The sequence below is a fragment of the Meles meles genome, chromosome 2 (genome assembly GCF_922984935.1).
Source record: "Meles meles chromosome 2, mMelMel3.1 paternal haplotype, whole genome shotgun sequence".
NCBI classification, from domain to species: Eukaryota; Metazoa; Chordata; class Mammalia; order Carnivora; family Mustelidae; genus Meles; species Meles meles.
Window position 1 is genome coordinate 84,151,932 of NC_060067.1, and position 26,060 is coordinate 84,177,991.

At 33.6% G+C, this 26,060-nt stretch overlaps 1 protein-coding gene across 10 annotated transcripts in view; it reads right to left on the bottom strand.

The window, feature by feature from the left end:
* LARP1B (La ribonucleoprotein 1B) overlaps positions 1 to 26,060 on the bottom strand; it is a 143,527-nt gene that overhangs the window by 97,004 nt on the left and 20,463 nt on the right. For 8 of the 10 annotated variants that reach the window (XR_006816468.1, XM_045991221.1, XM_045991211.1 and 5 more), the window contains 4 exons: positions 25,201 to 25,345; positions 18,009 to 18,183; positions 13,110 to 13,282; positions 6,923 to 7,288 (listed from right to left, as the gene is read on the bottom strand). Coding sequence is in view for 9 of the 10 variants with exons in the window: in XM_045991221.1 (XP_045847177.1) it covers positions 6,923 to 7,288; positions 13,110 to 13,282; positions 18,009 to 18,183; positions 25,201 to 25,345 (859 nt within the window). In the remaining variant the exon portion in view is untranslated. Of the gene's footprint in view, positions 1 to 6,410; positions 7,289 to 13,109; positions 13,283 to 15,831; positions 17,419 to 18,008; positions 18,184 to 25,200; positions 25,346 to 26,060 lie in introns of those variants that run through there. The other 2 variants (XM_045991231.1, XM_045991248.1) reach the window with 2 other exon arrangements.

Below are 26,060 nucleotides of genomic sequence, written 5' to 3' on the forward strand. Positions count from 1 at the left end.
TATTTTATTTATTGAGAAAAAGGGAGAGAGAGAAAGAGTACAAGCAGGCGGTAAGGGCAGAGGAGAGGGAGAATCAGGCTCCCCACTGAACATGGAGCCCAGTGTGGGGCTCGATCCCACAGGACCTGAGCCAAAGGCAGATACTTAACCAACTGAGCCACTCAAATGCCTCAATATTAAATAAAAACGTTTTTAAAAAGTCATCAACCAACCCAAGATCAAATACATTTTTCTCTATTTTCTAGAAGTTTCAGGTCTGATCCACTTGGACTTACTTTTTGTGAAAACATATAAGGTCTGTGCCTAGATTCATTTTTTTGCATGTGGGTGTCAAGTTGTTCCATCGCCATTTGTTAAAAAGACTGTATTTTCTCCCTTGTACTGCCTTTGCTCCTTTGTCAGTTTACTGAATTATTGGAAGTCTTTTTCTGGGCTCTCTATTGTGTTCCATTGATCTGTCTATTCTTTTACCACTAACACATTGTCTTGATCACTGTAGTTTTATAGTACTCTTGAAGTCAGGAAACCTCAGTTCTCTGACTATTCTCCTTCAATATTATGCTGGCAACCCTGGTGTTCTCTCTGTATAAATTTTAGAACCAGTTGGTTAATAACCACAAAATAAATTCCTGGAATCTTGAATGGGACTTCATTCAATCTACAGATCAACTTGGGAAAAACTAATAATACTGTGTCTTCCTATCTCATTTGGTAACCCTTTAATTTCTTTCTTAAGAGTTGTCATATTACTCATATAGATTTCCTACATATTTAATTAGCTATACACCTCATTATTTCACTTTGGGGAAGCAGTTCTAATGTAAATGTATTACTTTTTGTTTTTTAAATTTCCCTATCATTTTCTTCATGGTGCCCTCTAAAGGACAAAATTTAAATTTTTTTATGATATCCAATTTTTTTGTTGTTGTTCCTTGTGATATTGGTGTCATATAAGAAACCACTGTCAAATACAAAGTCATGAAGATTTTACGTTTCCTTGCAATCCCTGTATAGTTTTTGTTCTCATATTTAATGTTTAATTCAAATGAGCTAATTTTTTTGTACACTGTGATTTAGGGTGGCATTTAATATATTCTTTTGCATAAGGATATCCACTTGTCTTGTCCAAAGACAACTTCTTAAGAAGACTATTATTTCCCTATTGAATGAATGCTTTAGGAACTTTTGCCAGAAGTCAGTTGAACATAGACATATGTGTTTATTTCTGCACTTTCAAATCTCTTCCATTGACCTGTTTGTCTATGCTTTTCCTGTAGCAACACTGTTTTAACATAAGGACTGTATATGAATTCTTCAACGTTGTTCTTTTTCAAGATTGTTTTGGCTATTCTGGGTCCCTTGAATTTCAATATGAACTTTATATCATCTCATCAATTTCTGCAAAGAAGCCAGTTAGGAAATTGATAAGGATTATGTTGAATCTACAGACTGATTTTGGTTGCTTACTACTTTATGGTGTATGCTCCCTTATCTTTTTGACATCACATGTAAATAACATAACTGATTTTATTTACACATACTCTGATGATATTTGTTATTTTTGCTATCTAAACATTTAGGTTGAAATCTACCACTTTAGGGGTGCCTGGGTGACTGTCAGTTAAGCATCCAACTCAGTTTTAGCTCAGGCCATGATCTCAGGATCAAGAGATCAGGCCCCACATTGGGCTCCACACTCAGCATGGAGTCTGCTTGAGATTCTCTCCCTTTACCTTCTTTCTGGCCCTTTCCCCGGCTTGCTGCTCCCACACTCTCTCTCAGATAGGTAGGTAGATAGATGGAGAAATAAATAAATAAACAAAACTACCACTTTATCTTTGTGCTGGGAGCCCCTTTCTTACTCTACATTTTCCTTTCTGCTAGTTTCACAGTTATTTACTCTAATTTTATTTCTGAATGGGTATCCTTCAAACTGCAACATGAAAACTTTAAAAACTAATCAGTATCTTTTCCCTAGATACAAAAGTACCCTTAAATATTAATTTAATTGCTCTCTCCAAGTTTGTGTTATGTTTAATCTGTAAGACACTATTTTATACAGTTAATATTTAGATTTATTCACACCTCACTCACTTTGCTCTGCAGTCCTTTCTATATACTTGGCATCTGAAATCATTTATTCCACCTTTGCAATTTCCTTTAATGAGGCTTTCCTAAGTTACAATTTCTCTCATTATATTTCACCCTTTTACACTTTTGCAAGGCATACAATTATAGGTTGACAGTTATTTTCCCTTGGTATAGTAATACTACCCTTCAAGTGTCTGTTGCAGTCAACTGTTTACTGTTGGAAAGTCAGCTGTTCACTCTCCTACCTTTAAATGTAATCTGCCTTTTTTCCCCTGGCTGCTCTACTCTGATCTCTCTCCTCAATTCAGAAAAAAATCCCAGCTATTACCTCTTAAAATAATGATTTTGCCCCATTTTTCCTAACCTTTCCTTCTGAAATTTTTATTAAATGTCTATTTTAGGCCATTTTTATCACTCTGTATTCCACATTTCTTGCTTTTTAAACTTTTCAGAAATGAAAAGCTATAAAATAAAATCCAGATGTTAATTCTACAACGTGGTTTGAAATGTAGTAAATAATAGCAAAGATTCTCCAGAACATCATTACATATACTTTCATAAAATATTCTCTTTGCCTCTCTGTGCTGATTTCTGAGTAGTTTCTTGCAAACTCTTCCAATTTACTGATTCTCTAATTTTATCTAATCTACTGTTAATCCCCTTAATTGATTGTGTTAATTTTAACCTTAACTATTTTTACTTGCAAAAATTAGAGGAATGTTGCTGTTTAGTGGTCTTCCCTGCACAAATTATTTCTTTAAACACAGTTAACTGTGTTTAACAGTTTAACTGTGTTAAACTGTGTTTAACACTTACTCCACATTCTGTTTAGTAATTCCATTATCTAAACTATTTCAGGGTATGGTCTTGCTCATTCTCACATGTGGTAGCACATTTCCTTGTTTGATTATTAATTCTGTGAGTTACTCACATTCCTTTTAAGAAAATTTGAGTAAATTATTCAAGGTCTAGATTAAAAGTGAATGTCCTCAAAAAGGAGCTATGTTGGCTTCTGCTAGTTTTCTGAGAAGTTAACAGGTCATGACCACTTTAAATTCATGACTAATGGTTATATATCTAGATACTAGCAATTTAAGTTGCATGATTATAAATTCTAAGCCATTTTTTTTTCTTCTTAGTCTATTCAGCACACTAGGGAAATTTCTTTGTAGTCCTCTAGAGCGGTAGGTAAGAAAGCAGTTAAGTTCTCTTTCACTGTATTTCTTTTAGGTACCAATTTAATAGGCAACTTCCTAGAATCCCTAACTTTGCTGAGCTCTAGTTTTCTCTTCTTCCCCTTTATTTTAGGGGGCTTCTGGAACACTGAATTCCTCAAATTCCAATGGTCTCCAGGGCAGCATTGGGTTCAATACTCCACACTTCTTTTGGTTTTATTCTGATAATAACTTACTTTGCCAATCCTCAGGATTTTAAGATGTTTTCTCATCTACTAAAAGTCCATTTGAGTTGTTCTCAACAGTAAGACATGGGAGGAACAGAAAGCCTATATACTGTCTAGTGCAGTTCAATATAACTTCTGGATCCAGCAAAAAATCCTTTTTCGCAAAGTCACAAAGATCATTAAACTACCCTATCAATTTGGCATTCTTTTCATTTACACCTAACTCAATCTGTCCAGTTCCTCTTGAAATTGGTTTTGGGCTTCTACAGCACCACTTTTTTTTTTTTTTTTTTTATTTGACAGAGAGAAATCACAACTAGGCAGAGAGGCAGACAGAGAGAGAGGAGAAAGCAGGCTCCCCGCGGAGCAGAGAGCCCGATGCGGGGCTCGATCCCAGAACCCTGAGCCGAAGGCAGAGGCTTTAACCCACTGAGCCACCCAGGTGCCCCTACAGCACCACTTCTTATTACAACTTCTAAATGATTGATTCCTCAGGGCTCAGATCTGGATTTTCTTATTTCAACATTTCCTCTGCTACCAAGTTACCTAATTATCAATACCCATCTCCTAGACTACTTTAACAGCTTTCCGAGTGGATTTTTTTCTGTCACTCTTGTACCTATCTAATCTATTCTCCACCATAATAACTAGAGTTATATTTTAAAAGTAAAAATTAGGATGGCTCAGTTGGTTAAGCATCTGACTCTTGGTTTTCGCTCAAGTCATGATTTCAGGGTCATGAGATTGAGACCCATGTCTGGCTCCACACTCAGCACAGAGTCTGCTGGAGATTCTCTTTCCCTCCCTCCTTCTGCTCCTCCCCCTGCTCACTCTCCAAAATAACATCTTAAAAAATAAATAAATAAAAATAAAAATTAGATTTAGCCCTTTGCCTGTGTAAAACCTCCAAGGTACTTTATTTGAACTTTAGATAAATTCCAGACTATTTAACATAGCCCACAAAACAATGTATGATTAGACTTCTGCCTATATACTGCCATAACTGTCCTCTTACATAATACTATAAACAAATGGACTTATTTTTCAGTTCTTAAAATACATCAAATTCTTTCTTTCAGATCCTTGCCACTTGTTTCTTCTTCCTAGAATATGGTTTACCTGGTCTTTGCAGGGTTTAATTTTCCTCATATTTCAGATCACACTGTAACAGTGACTTTCTCACAGGCATTCATTCCCTGACAACCCAACCCAGTAGCATCCTGTTCCTTTCCTTTAGCACATTTATTATAATTTGTGATTTGTGATTAAGTATTTATTGTGGGTTTATTTTAATGTCTGTCTCTCCCAGGCAGTCAGAGACCCTATTGCTATCTTCCCATTCCATGCCCAGGACCTAGCACAATGTCTGGCTCACAGTAGAAATTTAACAAATATACATTAAATCATTGTTTCCTTTCCCTTTAAGCAGATCCACAGGAAAAGTACGATTCTAATCAGAAATTACATGTTGAGCACAGAATTAGAAACAAGGGAAATAAGTCAGGTGGTAAGAATGTACATATGGGTCAGGCTAAAATACAACAACTTATGAACATACCATACGCTTAAGAGTCATAAAGCAAAAATTACTTTACCCTAATACTTCATGGTTAAGTGGGCAGATGCTGGCTTTTGGGGTTTTTTTAAAGACTTTATTTATTTATTTGACAGACAGAGATCACAAGTAGGCAGAGAGGCAGGCAGAGAGAGAGGAGGAAGCAGGCTCCCTGCTGAGCAGAGAGCCTGATGCAGGGCTCGATCCCAGGATCCCGGGATCATGACCTGAGCCGAAGCCGAAGGCTTTAACCCACTGAGCCACCCAGGCGCCCCAGATGCTGGTTTTTAATTAACTCAATACATGGCTTTCCTTACTGTTGTCTACATTTTAATTAAAGTGAATAATCACCTACAAATACGTTTCTCAAGATGACCTGAAAGTTCATTATTTGGAACTCAAAAAATTTCCCCATAGAAGCAATATTATATAAGTGGTTAACTTTTCTTTGGTTAGTTCATAATGTTTAATCCATAATTCACTTATCCATTTAACAAATACGAATTGAACACTACTATGTGCCAGGAACTGTTATAGCAGTGGAGATACAGTAGTGTACAAAATTGGGCAAAAATTACTATCTTCATAGATATTCTATCCATGTGATCAAAATAGAAAAGAAGTGCAAAATACAGAATGGTAGATGGTGAAGAACAAAGCAGGTTAGAGAGACAGGAAATGGAAGGAGTGAAATTTTAACCTATTATTAATTAAATTTATTTCTAGCTCTTTTGTTTCAAAAGGATTTAAGGTAGAGATTACTTATAGAACCTAAGTATCACAAACAAAGTAACAAAGCTTAGACAAGGAAAGATGTTAAACGGTGAAACTATAACAACACACTTCCTTTTCACAGTAGGACAGAGAGAACTATTCAGGCTCTTAAGTCACAGATAAGCTACAATAACCGGATGCATGATCTCCAAAAAGGCAATGGCTCTAAGTAAGGGGTTGAATACACTGATGGAAATACCAGAAAGAAAAAGAAACGAGGAGCCAAGAAGGAAAGTACACTTTTTGCTAATGATACGAACATCCATGTACAGTTAGTCCCTTCTATTCTGTCACTAGCTGGCAGACTTTTCTTCGTACAACTATAAATATTTCTGGCCAAGATCATTCTCCTATTTGGCATAGTATAGTTATGCAACTTTTCCCTCATTATTCTATTCAAAAACAACATGTAACTTTTTTATGGCAGAAAAAGATCCCTTTAATCCCTATCTTTATCATTAAAATTCCTATCAAAGGAATGCAGATAGCCAGTAGATCACTCTGTTCTCTCATATTTTACCTTAATAACTAGGATAGTTATTAAGGATGTGGGGTTATCAGGATGTGGGGTGAAATTCAAGAAGATAAAAAAGTGGAACAAAGTTTCAAAGAGCACCCCTAGTACCACAACAATGATTAGATAAGGAAAGACAATCAGCCATTTTAATCTTCTATCCTTGTCCACAATCAGTTCCACTACCATAAAGCATGCACCACAGACTGAGAGAATGGAATGGGCTTCTCTAAAGCCCTACTCATTTAGCTGGGGTGATTATAGGCCAGGGTAAGGAATGAGCATATAAACTCAGCTTGTCCATAACGTCAGGTTTTTTTCTTTTTAGAAAGAGCCTCCTTATTCTTTTCACCAAAAAAAGGGTTTTAGTAAATGAGTGCTAATTTTTTGTAATTATTCATTGCATTGTCATTTTAATAAAATTATTTCTCAGGTTGGGAATATCAGACATTTTCTGGGAATTTTTCAAAATTAAATTTATTTATATCAAAATTTAATAAAATAAAGCCTCAAGTTTAAGAAAATACAAGGAGCAACATATACTAAAAAAATAGTATCAGCAGAAATGTTAGCCAGAAAATATTACCTTTATGGCTGTGTGTTTGTTTTCATCTTCCTCCATCCATAGATCCTGTTCATAGTAATATAAGCCATCATTAATTACTTTAGCAAGTTCAGATGTAATTTTTGCCCGCGACATGTGGTTGCCTGTTCGATCTCCTCCAGGATGTTTTCTCATGTAAGGTGGTGTCTGGGTTACAATCAAAATCTTGTTTAAATCCTGGTCATCAATTTCATAATCTGAATCATTATCAGACCAATCAGTAAATGTGTTTTTTCGCCCTTCTATTTGTTCTATCTCTTCATCAAATAAAAAATCAAGTTCTTCTTGCTCTTGTTCATCTGAAGGATACAGCTGATTTGATGCCTCTCCAGGTAGAGATGATGATTCCTGAAGGAAGAAAATGGTATTTTATATATAAACTTTTGTATCATTTAAAAAATAAAAATCACATAATGATGTTACAAGTTAGTAATATGAAGCCTGTATGCTCAGCAACTAGTTAGCAAGCAAATTATAAAAGAAAATCAAGCTAGTATTATTCTGGCCCAATAAATAGATGAATTTGCTAAACACTAAGTTTAATGCTAAACAAAAACACAAAACTGAGTAAAAGGAGGGTTAAAGACTCCTTTAGAGTAAGAATGGTGCCCAGCTCATCCATTATAGAACACCAACTCATTTTACAGATGAGGGAAAAAAAGGCTTAGAGATATGAAGTTAATTTGTCCAGAATTTCAGAATTCGTCAAGACTGGAACAATCAAGGTTTTCTGCCTTCCAAATTCAGTGATCTTCCTAGTCTGAATCCTTGCAATATTAATGCCACTAGCTAGGTTTCCTAGCTAATCCCTCTGTTCAATCTTCACCCTCACTCACTATGGCCAGGTTTTCTTATTAAATTTACCCTTACATGCACTAAACTATGAACTTTGCCCTCCCTGAAAAAAAATTAAGAGTGCTTCCTATTGGGTGACATAACAAGTACAAAACTTTAGATCCTAGATCTTCTAAAATCTAACTTAGTCTAGATTTCCAAAACTCTCAACACAAGAAAATAGACTGTGTCGATGTCATTTTCCAATGTCATCCTTTGACTAATCCTTATCATTCAGCAAATGCTAACTCTCCTCTGCCTAGAATAAAAAAATCCCTCTCTCAGAATTCCTATTAATGTAGTACATATTTATTCAATCAATAATTAATCTGGGTCTTCACTGTGAGCCAGGCACTGTTCAAGGGAAGGATATACAATAATAACAACTCTGTCCGGACAAGCTAAAATTCTACTAAATAGAAGGCATTCCATGATGTTTTTACTAAAAAAGTAAATAAAAATAAGTTTTAACACACTGTGAATATATTTAAGAATTAAAACTATATCCCTTATTATTCACATCTGCAAGTACATGAAAAAAGTCTGAGAATAAACACCAAACTGTTAATAATGGTAAAATCAAGAGAGAGTCTCCTACTTTTTACTTTATGTCAGTTATATTTAAATTTATTTCAAACATAAAATTTTTTAATTTGTGAGGAAGAGATAAGAGATTTGGGTTTGAAGAGGACTTGACTAAGCATACTTACTTGTTGTAATGATTTGCAGTAATGAAAAAAATTAATTCATGCCAATATGACAACAAGTATTATACTACCAGAGAATAGGAAATTGTTCTGACTTTCTGGAAAGCAGAAAGCAAATGGGATTGTATTGATAATAAACAAGACTAGAGGGAACAGCAACCTAGAACCTATATAAAGACTAACCACTGGTTCCACTGGCATCCTAAAAAGTTTTGAGACAGTAAGCACAATGAGCAGGAATGGACTATGTGACAGCCATCAAAAGGGGTATTTGGGAAACAAACTACAGGATACAGATACAACAGTCAGTCCCACACTCTTACCTGAGAATATGAAGCTATAAAATCTGTTCCCAACTTAAAGCCCAAGAATTACTTTCTAAACAAAATGAAAGATTTGCCAAGAGAGGGACCATGTCCATGGAGCTGGACAGATGATGAACACAACCCAACTATTATTATTCTAAACTTCTAACAAAAAAAAAAAAGAGTTGGGGGAAGAAAGAGAAGGTAATTTTGCCAATGAATAAAGTATACTAAGGAACTCTACTTCCCAGAGAAAAGTACTGATTTTATCAATTCTGAAGACCCAGAACTAGCATGACTGTCCTCTGTCAAGGTCTAAAAGTCTAGTAGGACCTTTACACTTAACCAAGAGTATGCACAATCATACCTCACGCTCAGGAGAAAGTCTTTCTGGATGAGCAGATCCACAAGGCCACAAAAGAAGTCTATACCAACTTATCAATAACTAATATAAACCATCAACTAAAGATCACATTTAAGAAATAATCATCACCCTAAAAGAGGACTTTTAAAAAATGATGGAAATAACAGAAACAGAATCTTTTTTAAATCCCCAATTCCAGAAAAAAACAGTAGCCAGATGATCAATTCAGGGGACCCCAGGGGGCCCAACATTTGATAAAAAGGAATACCAGAAGTTGAAAAAAAAAAAGAGAAACATGAATTTTCCCAAAATAATGGACATGAATACACAGCACAGTAAATAAAAGCAGACCAACTCCAGGATGTATCATCTGAAATTTCAATGGTGGGGATTGAGAAATAATCTTAAAACCTCAACAAAATCACTTGATACTAAAAATCTAAAGGGACTAAATTTCATAAGAAAAAAAACTGACCAAAATGACAGTGGAAAAAATGCTTTTGGATTTCTAAAGAAATTTATCTCTGAACAAGCCATTACCCACTCTAGAATGTATATTTTTAAAAGATCATTTTTTTAAAAAGTATGTTGGTAATGTTGTCAATAAATAACCTACCTCAGGAGGTATCACTGAAATATCTAGGCCCCCAGAACCTATAGTCAGCTTTCCTCCAAGCCAGATCCTCACTCTGTAATATCAGAATACATTTCAGATCTTACTAATGGCACCAAGATTCTTTGGCCATAAAACTGAAGGCCCTAGATTTTACACCATTCTTTTTCCACTATTAAAACCAGATTCCATTACCAACTTGCTGGCCCTATACATCAGAATCCAGTACTTACCCTTCCAAAAATTTTTTTCAAAACCAACTCAAAGATGCCATCGATTTTAACAGGAACCATTATTTTTATTTTATTTTTTTAAATTAGCAAAATTTTGCTTTATTCATTAGCATATTTTCTGAATTTAAGCCCCTTTAAGAAAAATAAATCCATTTTATAGAGTTTTAAGTTGCTTGGCACCTCTCTAACTAGTCTTTGCAGTAGTTTCTGGCATGTATAAGAAACGTGCCAGTTCCTATAAGAAAGGCAAAATTTTTCTTTTTTTTTTTATTTGGGTATAATTAACACACAATGTTGCATTAGTTTCAGGTGTACAACATATCCATTCAAGTTTTATGTTATGCTATGCTCCCAAGTGTAGCAATCATCTGTCACCATACAATGCTATTACAATATCACTAGCTATATCTCCATGCTGTGCTTTTTATTACTGTGATTTATTCATTGCATAACTGGAAGCCTGTATCTCTCTCCCCCTTTACCCACTTTTGTCTTACTCCCGCCCCCCCCCCTTCCCTCTGGCAACCACTAGTTTTTTCTCTGTATTTACAGGTCTTTTTGTTTACTCATTTGCTTTTTTAGATTCCACATCAATGAAATCCTACAGTACTTGCCTTTTTAATTCTGACTTATTTCACTTAGCATAATACCCTCTAGTCCGACCCATGTTGTCACAAATGGCACAATCTCATCCTGTTTTATGGGCAATATTCCACTGTATATGTATACAACATCTTGGTTGCTCCCACATCTTGGCTATTGTAAATAATACTTCAACAGACATAGAAGTCCATATCTTTTTGAATTAGTATTTTCATTTTCTTTGGATAAATATTCACTAGTGGAATTATTGGATCATATGATCATTTCTATTTTTAAATTTTCAAGAAAACTCTGTACTATCTCCTACAGTGGCTGTTATCAGTTTACTTCCCCACCAACAGCATAAAAGGGAAGAGCCATTATTTTTTTTCCCAACTTATTAATTTTTTATTTTTTTATAAACATATGATGTATTTTTATCCCCAGGAGTACAGGTCTCTGGATCGCCAGGTTTACACACTTCACAGCACTCACCATAGCACATACCCTCCCCAATGTCTATATCCCCAGAACCATTATTTTAAAAGAAATATTGAAATGTGGAGATATTTCAAAGTACAGGAAAAAATTTAGATCTTAGAATAAATAAAATATTACACAAATCTTTGTCAATGATCCAGGACACTATCCTTTGTGTGGTTTTGTTTTGTGTGTGTGTTTTCAAGAGACTATCCTTATCCACCCTACCTGTACAGGGATGTTATTTGCCATGATAAATATAGAAATTAATCAGGAACTTTAGAAAATCTTGTCTTGAGAAGACAGGTTTAGAAATTTTTTTTAAAGATATTTATTTTTTTTTTTTTTTTAGAGAGTGAGCAAGCATGCACAAGCACACAATCTGGAGGAGAAGCAGAGAGGGAGTGAGAGGGAAGCAGAGATAATCTCAAGCAGACTCTGTGCTGAGCACAGAGCCCCATATCGGGCTGGATCTTGCCACCCTGAGTCAAAACCAAGAGTTGGGTGCTAAACCAACTGAGCCACCCAGGCACCCCTAGAAAGTCACTTTAGGTTTTTAATATATGTGCTGCTGAAGCAAGCACTGCTTTAGGTTTCTAAGATGTCCCCTGAGGCAGGTGGGGCAGAACCACCTTTCAACATTTAAATATGCTATATTTAACCCCCACGGCTAATTAAAAAGTTACTGTTGATGAGGGTTTTTCAAACTCAGCACTATTGACATGTTAGGCTCAATAATTCTTTGGGTTTTTTTGGGGGGGGCATTGCACTGTAGGATGTTTAGCAGCATCTTTAGCCTCCACTCACAATATCTAATAGTGTAATAGCAGTCTCCCAATTTTAACCAAAAATGTCTCCAGACATTGCCAAATATCCCAATGAAACAAAATTTCATCACTCCCTCGTTCCCCCAGTAGAGAACCACTCTTAAATCTCTTCATGCTTCTTCATACCTTGATGGTAAGGATAAAGAGCCTTGTTCATAATAATCTTCAATATGATAGCCTTCTTTATCCTTCCCCCTTCTAGGTCCTATTATTTTTAATGACCTCCTTACAGAACTTACCTTCAATATTTGAATCATTTGAGTAACATCTGAGATAATTATACATTCACATATGGTTACAAGAAAAAGAAATCTTATGTATTTTTTTTTTACTTAGTTTCTCCCAATAGTAACATCTTGCGAGAAGTATAGCAAAATATCACAAACAAGATATACACTGAAATAACCTATTAATCTTACTCAGATTTCCCCAGCTTTATTTGTACTCATTTTATTTATGGCTTAGATTAGAGCAATTTTTATCACAGTTGAAATTTTGTGTATCCAACCATGAGTCAAAACTATAGTAGCACTTTTTTTTTTAAGATTTTATTTATTTATTTGATAGATAGAGATCACAAGTAGGCAGAGAGGCAGGCAGAGAGAGAGTAGGAAGCAGGCTCCCTGCTGAGCAGATAGCCCGATGCGGGGCTTGATCCCAGGACCCTGGGACCATGACCCGAGCCGAAAGCAGAGGCTTTAACCCACTGAGCCACCCAGGTGCCCCTATAGTAGCACTTCTAACACAAGGATCTCTTCTGCTGTTTCATAACCACACATCCCACTCCCTCATGTGCCCCCAAGAAATCAATTCTCTTTTCCTTTCTTACTGTACACAAAATCACCAAAAACACATATATACCTAATCTGTACACTTTATAAATAATTAATGGGCCATAAATAATCTAATAAGGTTATAATACAAATTCACAGTTTAGAAAAATTCTGTCAGCTTTAAAAAAGTTATTCAAATTCAGTCACAAGTAAAAAGACCACATCAAAATATTCTTAATCATATTTAGAAATAGAAGCCAAGTTTTTAAAATGGACACAATATAACTTATTTTCAACTACTGAGTAAGCCTTAAGTTTTTACTTATAGCCAAATTTTACAATTTTTTTAAACTTTTCCAAATTTTTCATATTTACTTGACAAATAAAATATACTGGCCTTACAATCAACCCAGGAATGTACTACACGTCACTTGGGTTTATAACAATTTACCTTCAATTTCACTGGAGATGGACGATGTCTCTTTTTAACTTCTATCCAAGGTTCTGAGTCCAAGTCAGGCAAACTGGTAGACAAACCTCTAGACATTGCTTGAAGATTACTTGTTTCAGTATTTTTCTTTGGGTTCAGTGGATTTCCAATTCTTGGAGAATTTGGGGCAGACTCTAAAATTTTAAGTTAGTACTTAATTAAAATAATGGTTTTCTTAATTATAAAACACTTCTTTTTCTTTATTTGGGCTGGATTTTTTTTCCACAAAAACATGATAAATCAAATCTCAATTACAATTTTTCCAGTGACTGATTTTCAAACCTGAAAAGATGTAAAATGTATTTGAGTGAAGCCAATGAATAATAGATAAAAGAAAGGTCACCAACCCTTACACAGATCACATTCACTCAAACATCTCAAGCATATCAATTGAGTTACTAATTGTGATAATTCATTTAATTTAGGGATCAATTCCCAGTGCAATCTTAAAATCTATCAATTATGAAATTCCAATTGAAATTGGAATCTCAAATGCTATTAAGCTGGAGTAAATGCATATTTTATTCAAGGCAGTATCAATCCTTCACTATTCTGCTATAATCTATAGCAAGGGAGTCATTATTCACACTTCACATTTCCTTTGCTTAATGAATTTTACCCAAAAGCAGTGTGCCCACTTAGCTCATATAAGATACTGTAAGGAGTAGAATGTCACATCATTAAAGTGCAAATTTAAAACATTTTAAAACTGGTGATAAAATTTAAAACATTTTAAAACTCTGTTGTAATTAAAAATGCTTTCTTCCACACTATCCCTTAATTAAAATAATCACGTGCTTTATAAATAAAATCCTAATTGATACCGTCACAAATCTTTTTCTAAAAATTCAAAAGAATGCTTAAGTTATAATGCAATATGTATTTCCTTTGGACAAAGAGTTTTACATACAAATTTATACTCTAAAATTCTAAATATCATTTAACTAGTCCCTAAAAGCCAATTACTTGAAAATATTGCAAAGTTGAATATTACATGGAGAAAGCTGAAATAAATGAACAGCAACAATTCTTTTATTTACTAAACGAAAATGCAAAGGCCTATTATAGGACTTTGGGTTTGAGAAGAATATTTCAAGATTTTACTTTCATCTACTACATGCTAGACTCAAATAAGAGTTATTATCCTCTCCATGAACACATATTAGGTCCAGGATTCAAATATCAAATTCTATTACTTTTTATTTAAAAAGTACATTCCTTCATAATGGAAAAGGCTCTAAAACTGCATTGTTGAGTACATAGCCACTAGTCATATGGAGCTACTGAGCACTTAAAACATGGGTAGTCCTAGAATGTGCTAATAAGTGTAAGGCCCATACCAGATTTCAGTCTTGGTACAAAATATCCAAAAAGGTAAAACGGATCTGTAGTTTTTATATTAATGTTATAATATTTAGGTATATTAAAATATTTTAAATGTTATTAAAATTAATTACATTTTTTAGGCTATTAAAATTATTAGGATCACATGTATAGCAAACATTATATTTCTATTTGACCTTGATGCTTACAATTTTAATTAATGGTACATATATCATCAATTGATCCATAGAGGTAGTATAGATGAAATGCTACATTTGTACTGCAAGTATTGATATTAAAGTTATAGGAATGGGAACACATTTTATAGCAGAGAATTTTATTTCTAATACTATAAATCACCTATGCTCATGCAGTGAATAAAGCTTTAAAAACAGACTAAGAACCACCACTCTAGCACCCTAGCAACTGTGAGAATTAACTAAATTACTATCATGTATAAATGATTAGAATAGCACCTGGCACATGGTAGGGAAATCAGCTAACTACTATTTTTAACACAAAAATCTAATATTTAAACACCTACTTATTATATAATCATCTCTAAATGCTTGCAAAGCTTGAATGTTTCTATCATGAAGTGTTTCATTGTACCCACAACACGTACTTACAAATTAAATTATCAAAATACCAAAGAATTTGGGGAAGACAAGAAAATTTAGAATAGTCTGAGTTTTTAAAGGGAAATGTTCACTTTACAACTACCTACACATACGCTTTATGTGATTTGTTTTCTTTTACAGTGAAAAGATTTCAAACATTATGTAGGTAAATTTCAAAGGTAACAGTAAAGCCCTCATCTTCCAAGAACCAATAAGTCTGAATATTACTTGGATGACTTGACATTAAACTTATAGAGATAAAAAATCAGACACATACTTTGACACTTTATAGGTTCTAATTTGTAAGAACAGAGAAAAAAATTTATCTTTGCAGTTTTAATTGAAAAATTATCAACATCACTCTCCAGAGGTAAATCACCCTATATATTCCATGATTATCTAGTTTGACTTCTTTATCCACCCTGAATCTGGGATGTTATGTAGATTGCTTTAAAAGGGTTATACACTTTTAAAAGGGTTATATACTTTATGTAGCTCATTCAGGAATACTTCTGCAACTTTCCAAAGGAAATCCCACAGCTTATTCAAAAATCATTAGAGATCCTCCTACACATTTTTCAAAAAGCCAAAACAACAACAACAACAAAAAAACCCAAGATGGTCAGGTACCCAACCCTCTCAATTTTGATGAATGAAATATTTTACTTAAGAGTTGATAGTGCAATACTATATCCATTGAACTGCAAAACCTAAATTTTAAAATTAACATCTTACCATTCCCATAATCAACATTTTCTGGTGCATTGAGGTCCTCTGTTCAGTGCAAAGGTGAACTCATGTTACACAATTCAACCTCCATAGAGGGAAAAATAGACATTTTAATTTCTTTGATGAAAAAAAAACACAAAAATGTTTAAATATTTTACAATAAGAATCCCTCAGGAAGTATACATCAATGGTTATGTTTTTGAAATTTAAAGTCTTCTTTTTAGAGATAAAAAGGATAGAGATAAAAGTTTCTTCACCTATAGGTACAGATAAACACAATCTACTTTTCCTTTTCCTATATCCATTTCACATTTTTGGTGACATACTACTCTCTCTTGAATTTAAGACCTAAGCCTTTCTCACCAGAGGATAATTATTAAGGTCAGAAATATGGGGATTCATGAAAAAGGCTGAATTTATGTACCTATTGCTATGATATAATGTAAATCTGCATAACTCTAAGAACATTCTATATGCCTTCATGACCCATGTAGTTACAGATGTGTAATTTAAAGAACCAAAAATTTTGGACATTTAAATATAGAGTGACATGTTTTGGCAATATGTATGAGATGTAAATGAGTGTATATTTAAAAAACACAAAAATGTACAAGACATTGTGATTTTATTCTTGTAATTTTATTAATAATGCATAAATGGTTAAATGAACAGGCATCACCAACTTGACTATCTTATTAGCTACCCTGTGGAAAAAGTATTTTCTATTTTTATCTAACTCACCTAATGCCTGTTCATAAGCAGGTTAAAAATATCATCTTGGACCCAAAGTTTACACAAATAATCTAATTTATACAATCAGACATTAAGTCTTTTTTTAAGAAAACCTAAAAAATATCACTTTTCTTCAACTTTTAAAACATCTGTCCAAGTTGCTTACTAGGGCTAGAGTCACAGAGGGCTGACAATCAAAGAACACTAAATAAAAATATCTGTGAGACTGTTCATCCGACTTTATTGATGGCAGGTCTCACATACTGGTGTATAAAAAATATATTTTGAAGAGTTTAGAAAAAAATATTCTTGTTCATTTCTCATATTTCTTATCCCCCCATGTCCACATTAACACATCTCATAGTCCATGTGAAATACTATGGTGACATGTGAGTTGTACACTGTACACTGTACTGAAGGGCAAATCAAATAGCAAAGGACCTAACAATCTGGGAAATGCCACTCAAGCCTCTCTATTTTTGTTTTATTGATCTGGACACAGTACATAAGTCTGGGAAAAAAGACAGAATTTTGCAATATTTCCAGAATAATTAACTTTCCCACCGTAAATAAAAGTAGCACATGCAGCTCAGACTAATTACACACAAATGGGTGGCTCCTATAAAAACAACCGCAGTCCTCTGGTCTCTCTCTCTCATTATCATCACAAAGGTGTTTATCTCCATTGTAGTGGTGGCCCAACCTCCTCCACAAGGAGTCGGGAGTAGACATTCTTGCATAGAAGTCTGGTCGCTTTCATTTCTGCAGCACGATTTGTTCCAATGTTTATAATATTTCAGTGAATCACCTATTCCTCTGCATGTTCGATCAAATGACATCCAAGCATCAGTAGATCATCACCCTGACTGAAAAAAGTTTAAGCACACACATTTTTTCCCAAGAGGGAATGTCTTAAAAATGATCTAGGAAAAAATTCTTAATATTAAAGCAGTTTTTGGAAATTCTAATTACCATCAATTCTTTAATATATAATCATAATAATTTCATAACAGTACCCCAATGCTGCTTTTGAATATAGGTCATCCCATCTTTACAAGATGGGATTGAAGCATACTAGTAACAAAACTAAAGTCAGCCCCATTCTTTAGTGTAAGACTTTTAAACTACTTCACCATACTAGTCTACTCCAATCTTATAAGAGGAAACTAGCACAACTTATCTCTAATCATTTAGTAAAATTAAGAAGATAGGTAGAAATTCCATACATGACAAAGTACACAATTTAAGAATGGAGCAGAGGTTTACCCATAATTCTTAAATCCATTTTTAATTTATGGCTGGGTTGGGGGCACAAAATGAATAGAATTTAGAGCATCAAAGTCATTTAGTTTTCTTTAATTTTCCTAAACAATCTAAATAAACTTTTTTAAAGGATAGGTAAATGGGATCAGATAGCCCACCGTTACACTGCTTGCTCTAGAAGAAAAGCTGTTACCTGTATGTGAACAAAAGGCTTGGCCTGGTACAAACTCTGGGCAATCAATCAGTTGAGAGAAGTCTGTCTGTGGCACACTTCGTGGAGGAGGGCCTGGAATCGGCCATTTTTCTGGTTCTATCTTTTTTCTCATTTTCTCATCCACAATTTCCACTTCGGTGCTATCTTTCAGTGCCTATAAATAGGTATTTTAAGCTATTCAATAACTTTCATTCAAAAAACTATAATTGCACATCCTATACTTCAAATAACCTAAAAATTTTTTAAAATCTGAAATCAGCAGACATTATTACAGTAAACATTTCTAAAAATATCAATGAATTAACTACTTAAAACAAATTTTTAAATAATTTGCCCCTGTGATAGGTAACAGATATCCTACATAACATGCAGCAAATAATCCGGTTTTCACAACAGAATTAGCATTTAAGAATTATTACATCAACTATAATCAAACTACTTTTACCATAATTAAATTTTATTTTCAGGTTTTTTTCTCTCATATTTCCTTTTATCTTACCTTAATGTTAAACCACTAAATAAAATTTAAGCACTATTTTATTAACTACCATCATTAATTAAATGGTAAGAAACACACATACACATACCTCACAATACACTGTAATGTACACAGGTGAGGAAACTGAAGCTCAAAGAAATAACTTGATAAAGATCATAGACTGAGGCAATACTAGGATCAAATAATTTATTAGCTATCCACCACTGAATCTTAGTCACTAGGCTATAGAGATTTGCAAAAATAACATACGCAATTCAATGATAAAACTAGAATAAAACTTCCTCAAAATAAAAACTTAGTGAACTGAATTTTATCTGAAATTCAAGGGTACTTACCTTTTAGAAATAAAATCAGGAAAAATACAACTATAATATAAAAACTGAACATATATACTTGTTATTTTAAAGAAGTTAAAACTCACTATCTTTTAGTGGAAGAACATATCATATGTGTTACTTTTATGTTTGTATGCCCTTAGTATAATATTCACTTTTTAAAGTTATAGTTTCAAAACTGGACAGTACTTTAAAATTATTAAAAATTATTTAAAAACAAACTTTTTTGATGGGAATCAGGATACTCTCTGAAAAAACAGAGTATGAAATACAGAATAAAGGAAATAAGGAAGAAGCCTATGATAAGGGGTTTGAATTAGTGATAGCTATATTTTCTTTTAACATATTATTTTCCTAGTTTTATCTATTGAACATTCTAGAAGCAATGACACTCTAGTAGCAAACACCAGTATACCCAGCATCCAGATCCTGCAACATGGATGAATTTCAAAAAATACGAATGGAAGAGCCAGGACACAGAAAAATCCCACTTACACAAATGTGTATAAATAAACAGAAAAAATTAATCTCTGCTTATATAATCAGAAAAGTGGTTTGGGATGCAGCAGAGGATTTGGCAGGAGATTGACCATGACTGGAAAGGGCCATGAAGGAAGTTCTTAGAGGAATGGGCTCTATCTTTTTGAGGGCAGGCTTATACAATTTCAAAACTCAAAATGAACACCTAAGACTTCTGCATTTTACAGCATGCTATTTATACCTGAATTTAAAAAAAAAAAAATCTTTGAAACTTTCCTATTGGTTTAAATTTTTAAGTAGAAAAAGACTACCAATATGTTGATAGAATACGGAGCAAATGAAATTGTGAATGGTGGTACTGTTAATTGGTTTAATAATTTGGAAAAAATGTTTAGCAGTATCTACAAAAGCTAAGTGTGTGTGTGTCTGTCTGTGTGTGTATCTCCTGTTACCCATGTCACAGGAAAATAAATGCATATGGCCATCAAAAAATATATATGATAATGTTCGCAACAGTACCACAGATTCAAACTGGAAAGAAACCATGCATCTATAAACCACAGCATGGAAAAATACATTGTGTTTTATTCCTAAAATGAAATACTACCCCAAAATGGATAATGAACAACTGCTACACACCAACAACATGGGTAAACCTCAGAGAAATGATAAGTAAAAGTCATATATAAAAGAGCACACATAACTCTGATTAGGTGAAATTAAAAAACAAATAAGAGAGCTCTGAGAGATAATGAGACCACCAAATTGACCTTTGAGGAGACCAGTGTACAGGCTAGGAGGACAGCACAAGGGAGCTTCCTGGGATGCTGAAAATGTTTTATATCTTAATCTGGGGGGGCATTTACACAACTATATACACTGAGAAAAGTCGTATGTAATCCTATGATTTCTAATATACAGTGTATAACTTATGCCTCAGTTTATTTTTTAAGATTTTATTTATTTGAGAGAGAGAGAGAGAGACAGTGAAAGAGGGAACACAAGCAGGGACTGGGAGAGGGAGAAGCAGGCTTCCAGCCGAGCAGGGAGCCTGATGCAGGGCTCCCTAATCCCAAGACTGTGGGATCATGACCCAAGCTGAAGGCAGACCCTTAATGGCTGAGCCACCCAGGTACCCCAATTATGCCTCAATTTAAAAGAAAAAATTTGAGTGGGAAAAAACCCAAAGTTCTTTATACACAACACTGAATAATCTAATATATGCTGTTTTTTTAAAAAGGGCATAACAATATATGTAGTATAATATGTAGTACCTCGGGAAAAATACACAAAAAAGAAATAACACTGACTCTCACCAAGAAAGGTTTAACTAGTTGACTATTAGTAAAAGATGGGAAGGAAATTGTTCACTACATACCCTTTGAATCTTAAATCACAGGAAATGTATTCCGTATTGAAAAAGTTCAGAAAGAATATAAAGAGAACAAGTGAATGTTGTGATTTAGACCTTACAATCATATAAAAATTATGTTTTAGGGCGCCTGGGTGGCTGAGTGGGTTAAGCCTCTGCCTTGGGCTCAGGTCATGATCCCAGCGTCATGGGATCGAGCCCCGCATCGGGCAATCTGCTCAGCAGGGAGCCTGCTTCCTCCTCTTTCTCTCTGCCCGCCTCTCTGCCTACTTGTGATCTGTCAAATAAATAAATAAAATCTTTTTAAAAAAATTATGTTTTATACAAAATTAAGGAAAAGATCTAGACAAGAGTTTTATTAAAACCAAACCATGATGACCTTGAAGTCCTAAACAATGAGTTATAGTGTGCAGTTAATATTTTTGGATATCTGATGGCTTTTCTAACTACTAATTTTAGTCCTTTTCTTAAATGGACCAAATATTATTATGAATAATTACCAATGTTAGAATACATAGATAATATATTCCTAGTTCCTGGTCCTATGCCTGGTACCAAGAGAAAAGATCTGCATATGCAAAAACTTAAAAGATAAGACAGCAGCACACATTCTGAGGAACCACTGTCAGCCAATTTAGAAAACAATTTCAGATGGGAGTAGCAAGAATAGTTCAAGGATATTACAAATACATTAGCTATTTCTCTTAAAAGTCCTTATACTCTGTGATAGTTTAAGTATTATTTGACCTATTTTAACAATGAGAAAACAAGCATGAAGAGGTTAAGGTTAAGTAACTTGAACAGTCATACAACTGATTAGCTAAAGATCAAGGATTAATTGAATCTAAAAAAAAGAAAGGACATCACAAATAGCTCTCTGTTCACTGCAATCAAGAATGCAGTGAACTGGATCTACCATATGATCCAGGAATTCCACTTCTGGGTATATACCCAAAGAAAATGAAAACAGGATTCTGAAGAGATACCTGCACACCCATGTTTATTGCAGCATTATTCACAGTAGCTAAGATGTGGAAACAAACTAAGAAATAAACTAAACACCCATTAACAGATGGAGAGATAAATAAAATGTAGCATAAACACACACACACACATATATATCAAATACATATATATATATTAAATACATATATATATCAAACATATATATCAAATACATATGTATCAAATATATATCAGAATATTATTCAGCCATGAGATAGGATGACATTCTGCCATTTGCAACATGGATGGATCTTCCAGACATTATGCTAAATGAGGTAAGTCAGAGAAAGACAAGTACTGTATGATATCACTTATATGTGGAATCTATAAAAGTGAAACTCATTTAAAAAAAGAGTAAAATGGTGATTATCAGGAAATAGCAGGTGGGGGAATAAGACTGGTGTTGTTTAAGAGTAGTAACTGGTGGCGATTCACAGACCTGTACTCCTGGGGATAAAAATACATTATATGTTTATAAAAAAAAAAAAAATGGAAGGGGAGGCGAACCATAAGATACTATGGACTCTGAAAAACAACCTGAGGGTTCTGAAGGGTCAGGGGTGGGAGGTTAGGGGAACAAGTGGTGGGTAATAGGGAGGGCATGTTTTGCATGGAGCACTGGGTGTTGTGCAAAAACAATGAATACTGTTACGCTGAAAAAATAAATAAATTTAATAAAAAAAAAATTAAAATCTGAAAAAAAAAAAAAAGAGTAGTAACTGGCAACAAGTAGTAAATAATCCACAGAGATTTCACATACAGTATGACTACAGATAATACTGTACTATAATTATGTGATATCACTATAATACCAATCCTATTACTATATATATATATATATATATATATATCAAGTTAAAAAAAGTATAATAAGACGAAAATGAATGGGAGGAAACAGATTCAGTAAGACTGGCTATGTAGAAAACCTCAACTAGGACAGATAGGGGTGTGAACTAAGGTATATTTTGCTTTCCATGGTTCTTCAGGAAAGAAAGCTTGAGCATAGCAAAATACATATAACAAAATGTTGATGTTGATGTATTGAAATGAAGATCCAAAAAAAAGGAGCGAACAATAGAAGGGCATCCTTGAAGACTAACAATAATAGAAAATTCTTATTTAGGGCTGTTTGTGCCAGACACTGTCATTAAACATTTCATCCTCAACACAACCCTATGAAGTATGTATTGTTACCATTTCCACTTTACAGAAGTCTCAAGACATTGCCCAAGATCACAAAACTACAAGGATATATATGCTGGTTCTCAAGTCTGTACTCTAAATCAGTATGTTTATATTGTAAAGCCCAATTAAATTCTACATTCTTAAGAGAAAACCAACAACTTTCCCACTGTAACCAATGGCAGGTACATAATGAATGTTAAATGAATGCAGCCTATCCTGTTCTAAATCACTGTGCTTATATGTCAATTCATAACAGTAAAGCAAAAGTCCTTTTAACTATTCCTTCCCTACTGCTGTAAATTATAAGGAAACAGATTGATAATCAATAACCAAAAAATTATGTGGGAGGACTTAATGGGGAGACCAAAAAAACCATACAATAATGAAATTATAACCAGATTCCTACAGAATTACAGAGAGTGGGGGAAATCAGTAACAAATTCACTGAAAATGACTATATGTATATATTATAAATTTGTATATATTTATATATATATAATGACAGATACATCTTTGCTTTAGCACAAATGATGGCAGTAGTTAATAAACTCATTCTACTATGAATATAATCATAATATTTTTCTGAAGACTAGGTTTTGCAGGAAAAAACGAAGTTTTCTTCAAATTATCGTGTATAGAAACTATTTAGATGGCATCTATAAACAAATGTAATAATGGTAGTACTTGAAATAATTTCTTTCATAAAACAAAACCTCAGCAATTACATATCAACAAATAACAAATCATTAGTTTTTCTTGTTTTTGAAATCTTAAATCTTCCTGTAGCTAGTTTTTAAAGCCCAGGGCACACATGTTCAAAAAAATTTGCTAAAGAAGTCTGTTAAGAAAATAAAAAGATGAGCCAAAGATTGGGAAAAAGTATTTGTAAAACACAAAGGATTTGTATTCAGAACTCTTACTCCATTAAAAACTGACAAAATAAGGATGCCTGGGTGGCTCAGTTCATTGAGCAGACGTCTGCCTTCAGCGCAGGTCATGATCCCAGGGTCCTGGAATTGAGTCCCACATCAGGCTCCCTGCTCAATGGGTAGCCTTCTTCTCCCTCTGCCTGCCTCTACCCTGCTTGTGCTCTCACTCTCTCTGATTTTTAAAAAAAAGGCAAAATATCTGAACAGGCATTTCAACACAAAAGGCACACTGATGGCAAATAAATACTGATGAGGCTACAGAACAAATGGAACTTTCATACAAAATGGTGGAATGCAAAATGGTCAAACCCAGTTTAGACATACTTCTTACAGTTAATACACTTACAATACATACCAGCAATCACAATCCTCAATATTTATCCAACAGAAATGAAAACATATATCCACACAAAGACCTTTCTGCTTTACTCATGATCAAAAACTGGAAACAATCTAAGTGTCTACCAACAAGTGAATGGATAAACTGTGATACATCAACACTATGGAATACTAATCAACAATAAGAACAAACTACTGATAATGTACAACACAAATCTCAAAAGCACTATGCTGAGTGAAAGAAATCAAAAATAAAGGGCTACAAACTACATACAAACATGTAACTTATTTATATATTCTGGAAAAGGCAAAACTAAAGGGACAAAAATCCAATCAATGGTTCCAGGGCTTGTGTATGGGAAAAGGGACTGGCTACACAGGGGCACAAGAATGCAAGTCTGGCAAAACTACAGCAAAAGGGCAAATTTGTTTACATGTATATAGAGAACAGAAAACCAAAAATGTTCACAGCATTTCTAGAACAGGACAGACAAAAAATTTAATGAAAGCATTAAGAATGTAAGTGGAATAATTATATAATTATTATCATAATTATATAATATGTTATTATTTACATTATGTGTTAATATAATTATATATATGATATATGAATTATATATCATTATATTATATTATTATTATAATTTAAAAACAGTTTTAAATTATAGCATAGGAAAAATCCTCAAAATTTTAATAAATAGAGATACATTTTATTCTGCAGCAATCTGAGAAGACTAAAGGACCAAGCACAATCAAGAAGGTCCAAGTTTGAAGGATCGGGTTAGAAATATGTGGAAACATCATTAGTAAACCCCATTTGAGGGGTTTCCAAGATTAGGCATTTATTTGGGTTTTATAAAATGAAAACAGGCCATGAGATGCAGTCTAAGCCTTAGGCAACTAAAGATTATTTTTGTGTTTTTTCCTTAAGGTGTTTAATATTACTCTTTAGAGCACTTTTAGGTTCACATATTACTTTTAGAGCACTTTTAGGAAAGTACAGACTGTTTTGTAAATGAATAATTACCTCTAAAATGAGATTAAGGTTTGTAGTGAGAGCCTGAACACGGTGGAAACCAGCAATCAGCGAAATGGGCAAGAAACCTTGTTCGTCCATCTTTCTCCTAAGAAAGAAGTCCCGTTCTAAATTTTCTATACTGAAGTAATATTCGCTGAAAAAAAGAAACATAAACAAAAAGAAATAAAGATTACCTTTAATTCATGTATTCAACAGGAAATAAAAATTTCTATGGCTTATTTATAAACAGCTTTAAAATTATTTTATTAGTAACATATAGATTTAATACAACTTAGATATAGGGAAAATACAAGAAAGAGCAAAACCCTACTGAGTTTATAATTTCTTAACCATGAGTAGAAAGACATTTAGAATACTGATTCACTCCCAAAAACCTAACATTAACGTCTACTTAGATCAGCTTTATCTAAGCATAAAGAATTAACCAGCTTTTTACTTTAAAATAGTTCAATAACTGATTTTGTAAAATGAGTCAATTAAGTGAAAATTTGCATTAAAAACTATTTTAACTTGCTTCATTTAGCTGACTAAATACAGGTCAACAGATTGCCTTCAACTTTTTCCCCATTACTGAGAAGAACATTATTTTGGGATGTATTCTTTGTCAACTTTACAGAGTAGATTACAGTTTTTGTTTTGTTTTCTAAATTGACAAGGTACTGACATTGTTTAGTATTTCTGAATCCTAGCAATCAGCACATGCTGAGTAAAAATTTAGTGACTATACGAGCACAGGTGAACACACACACACACACACAATTATATATTTGCAAGATCTCCCTCTTTCTTTGATGGAGAGAACTATAAAAGACACTAAGAGTGAACAGAATATATAGCTAAACAAGAAA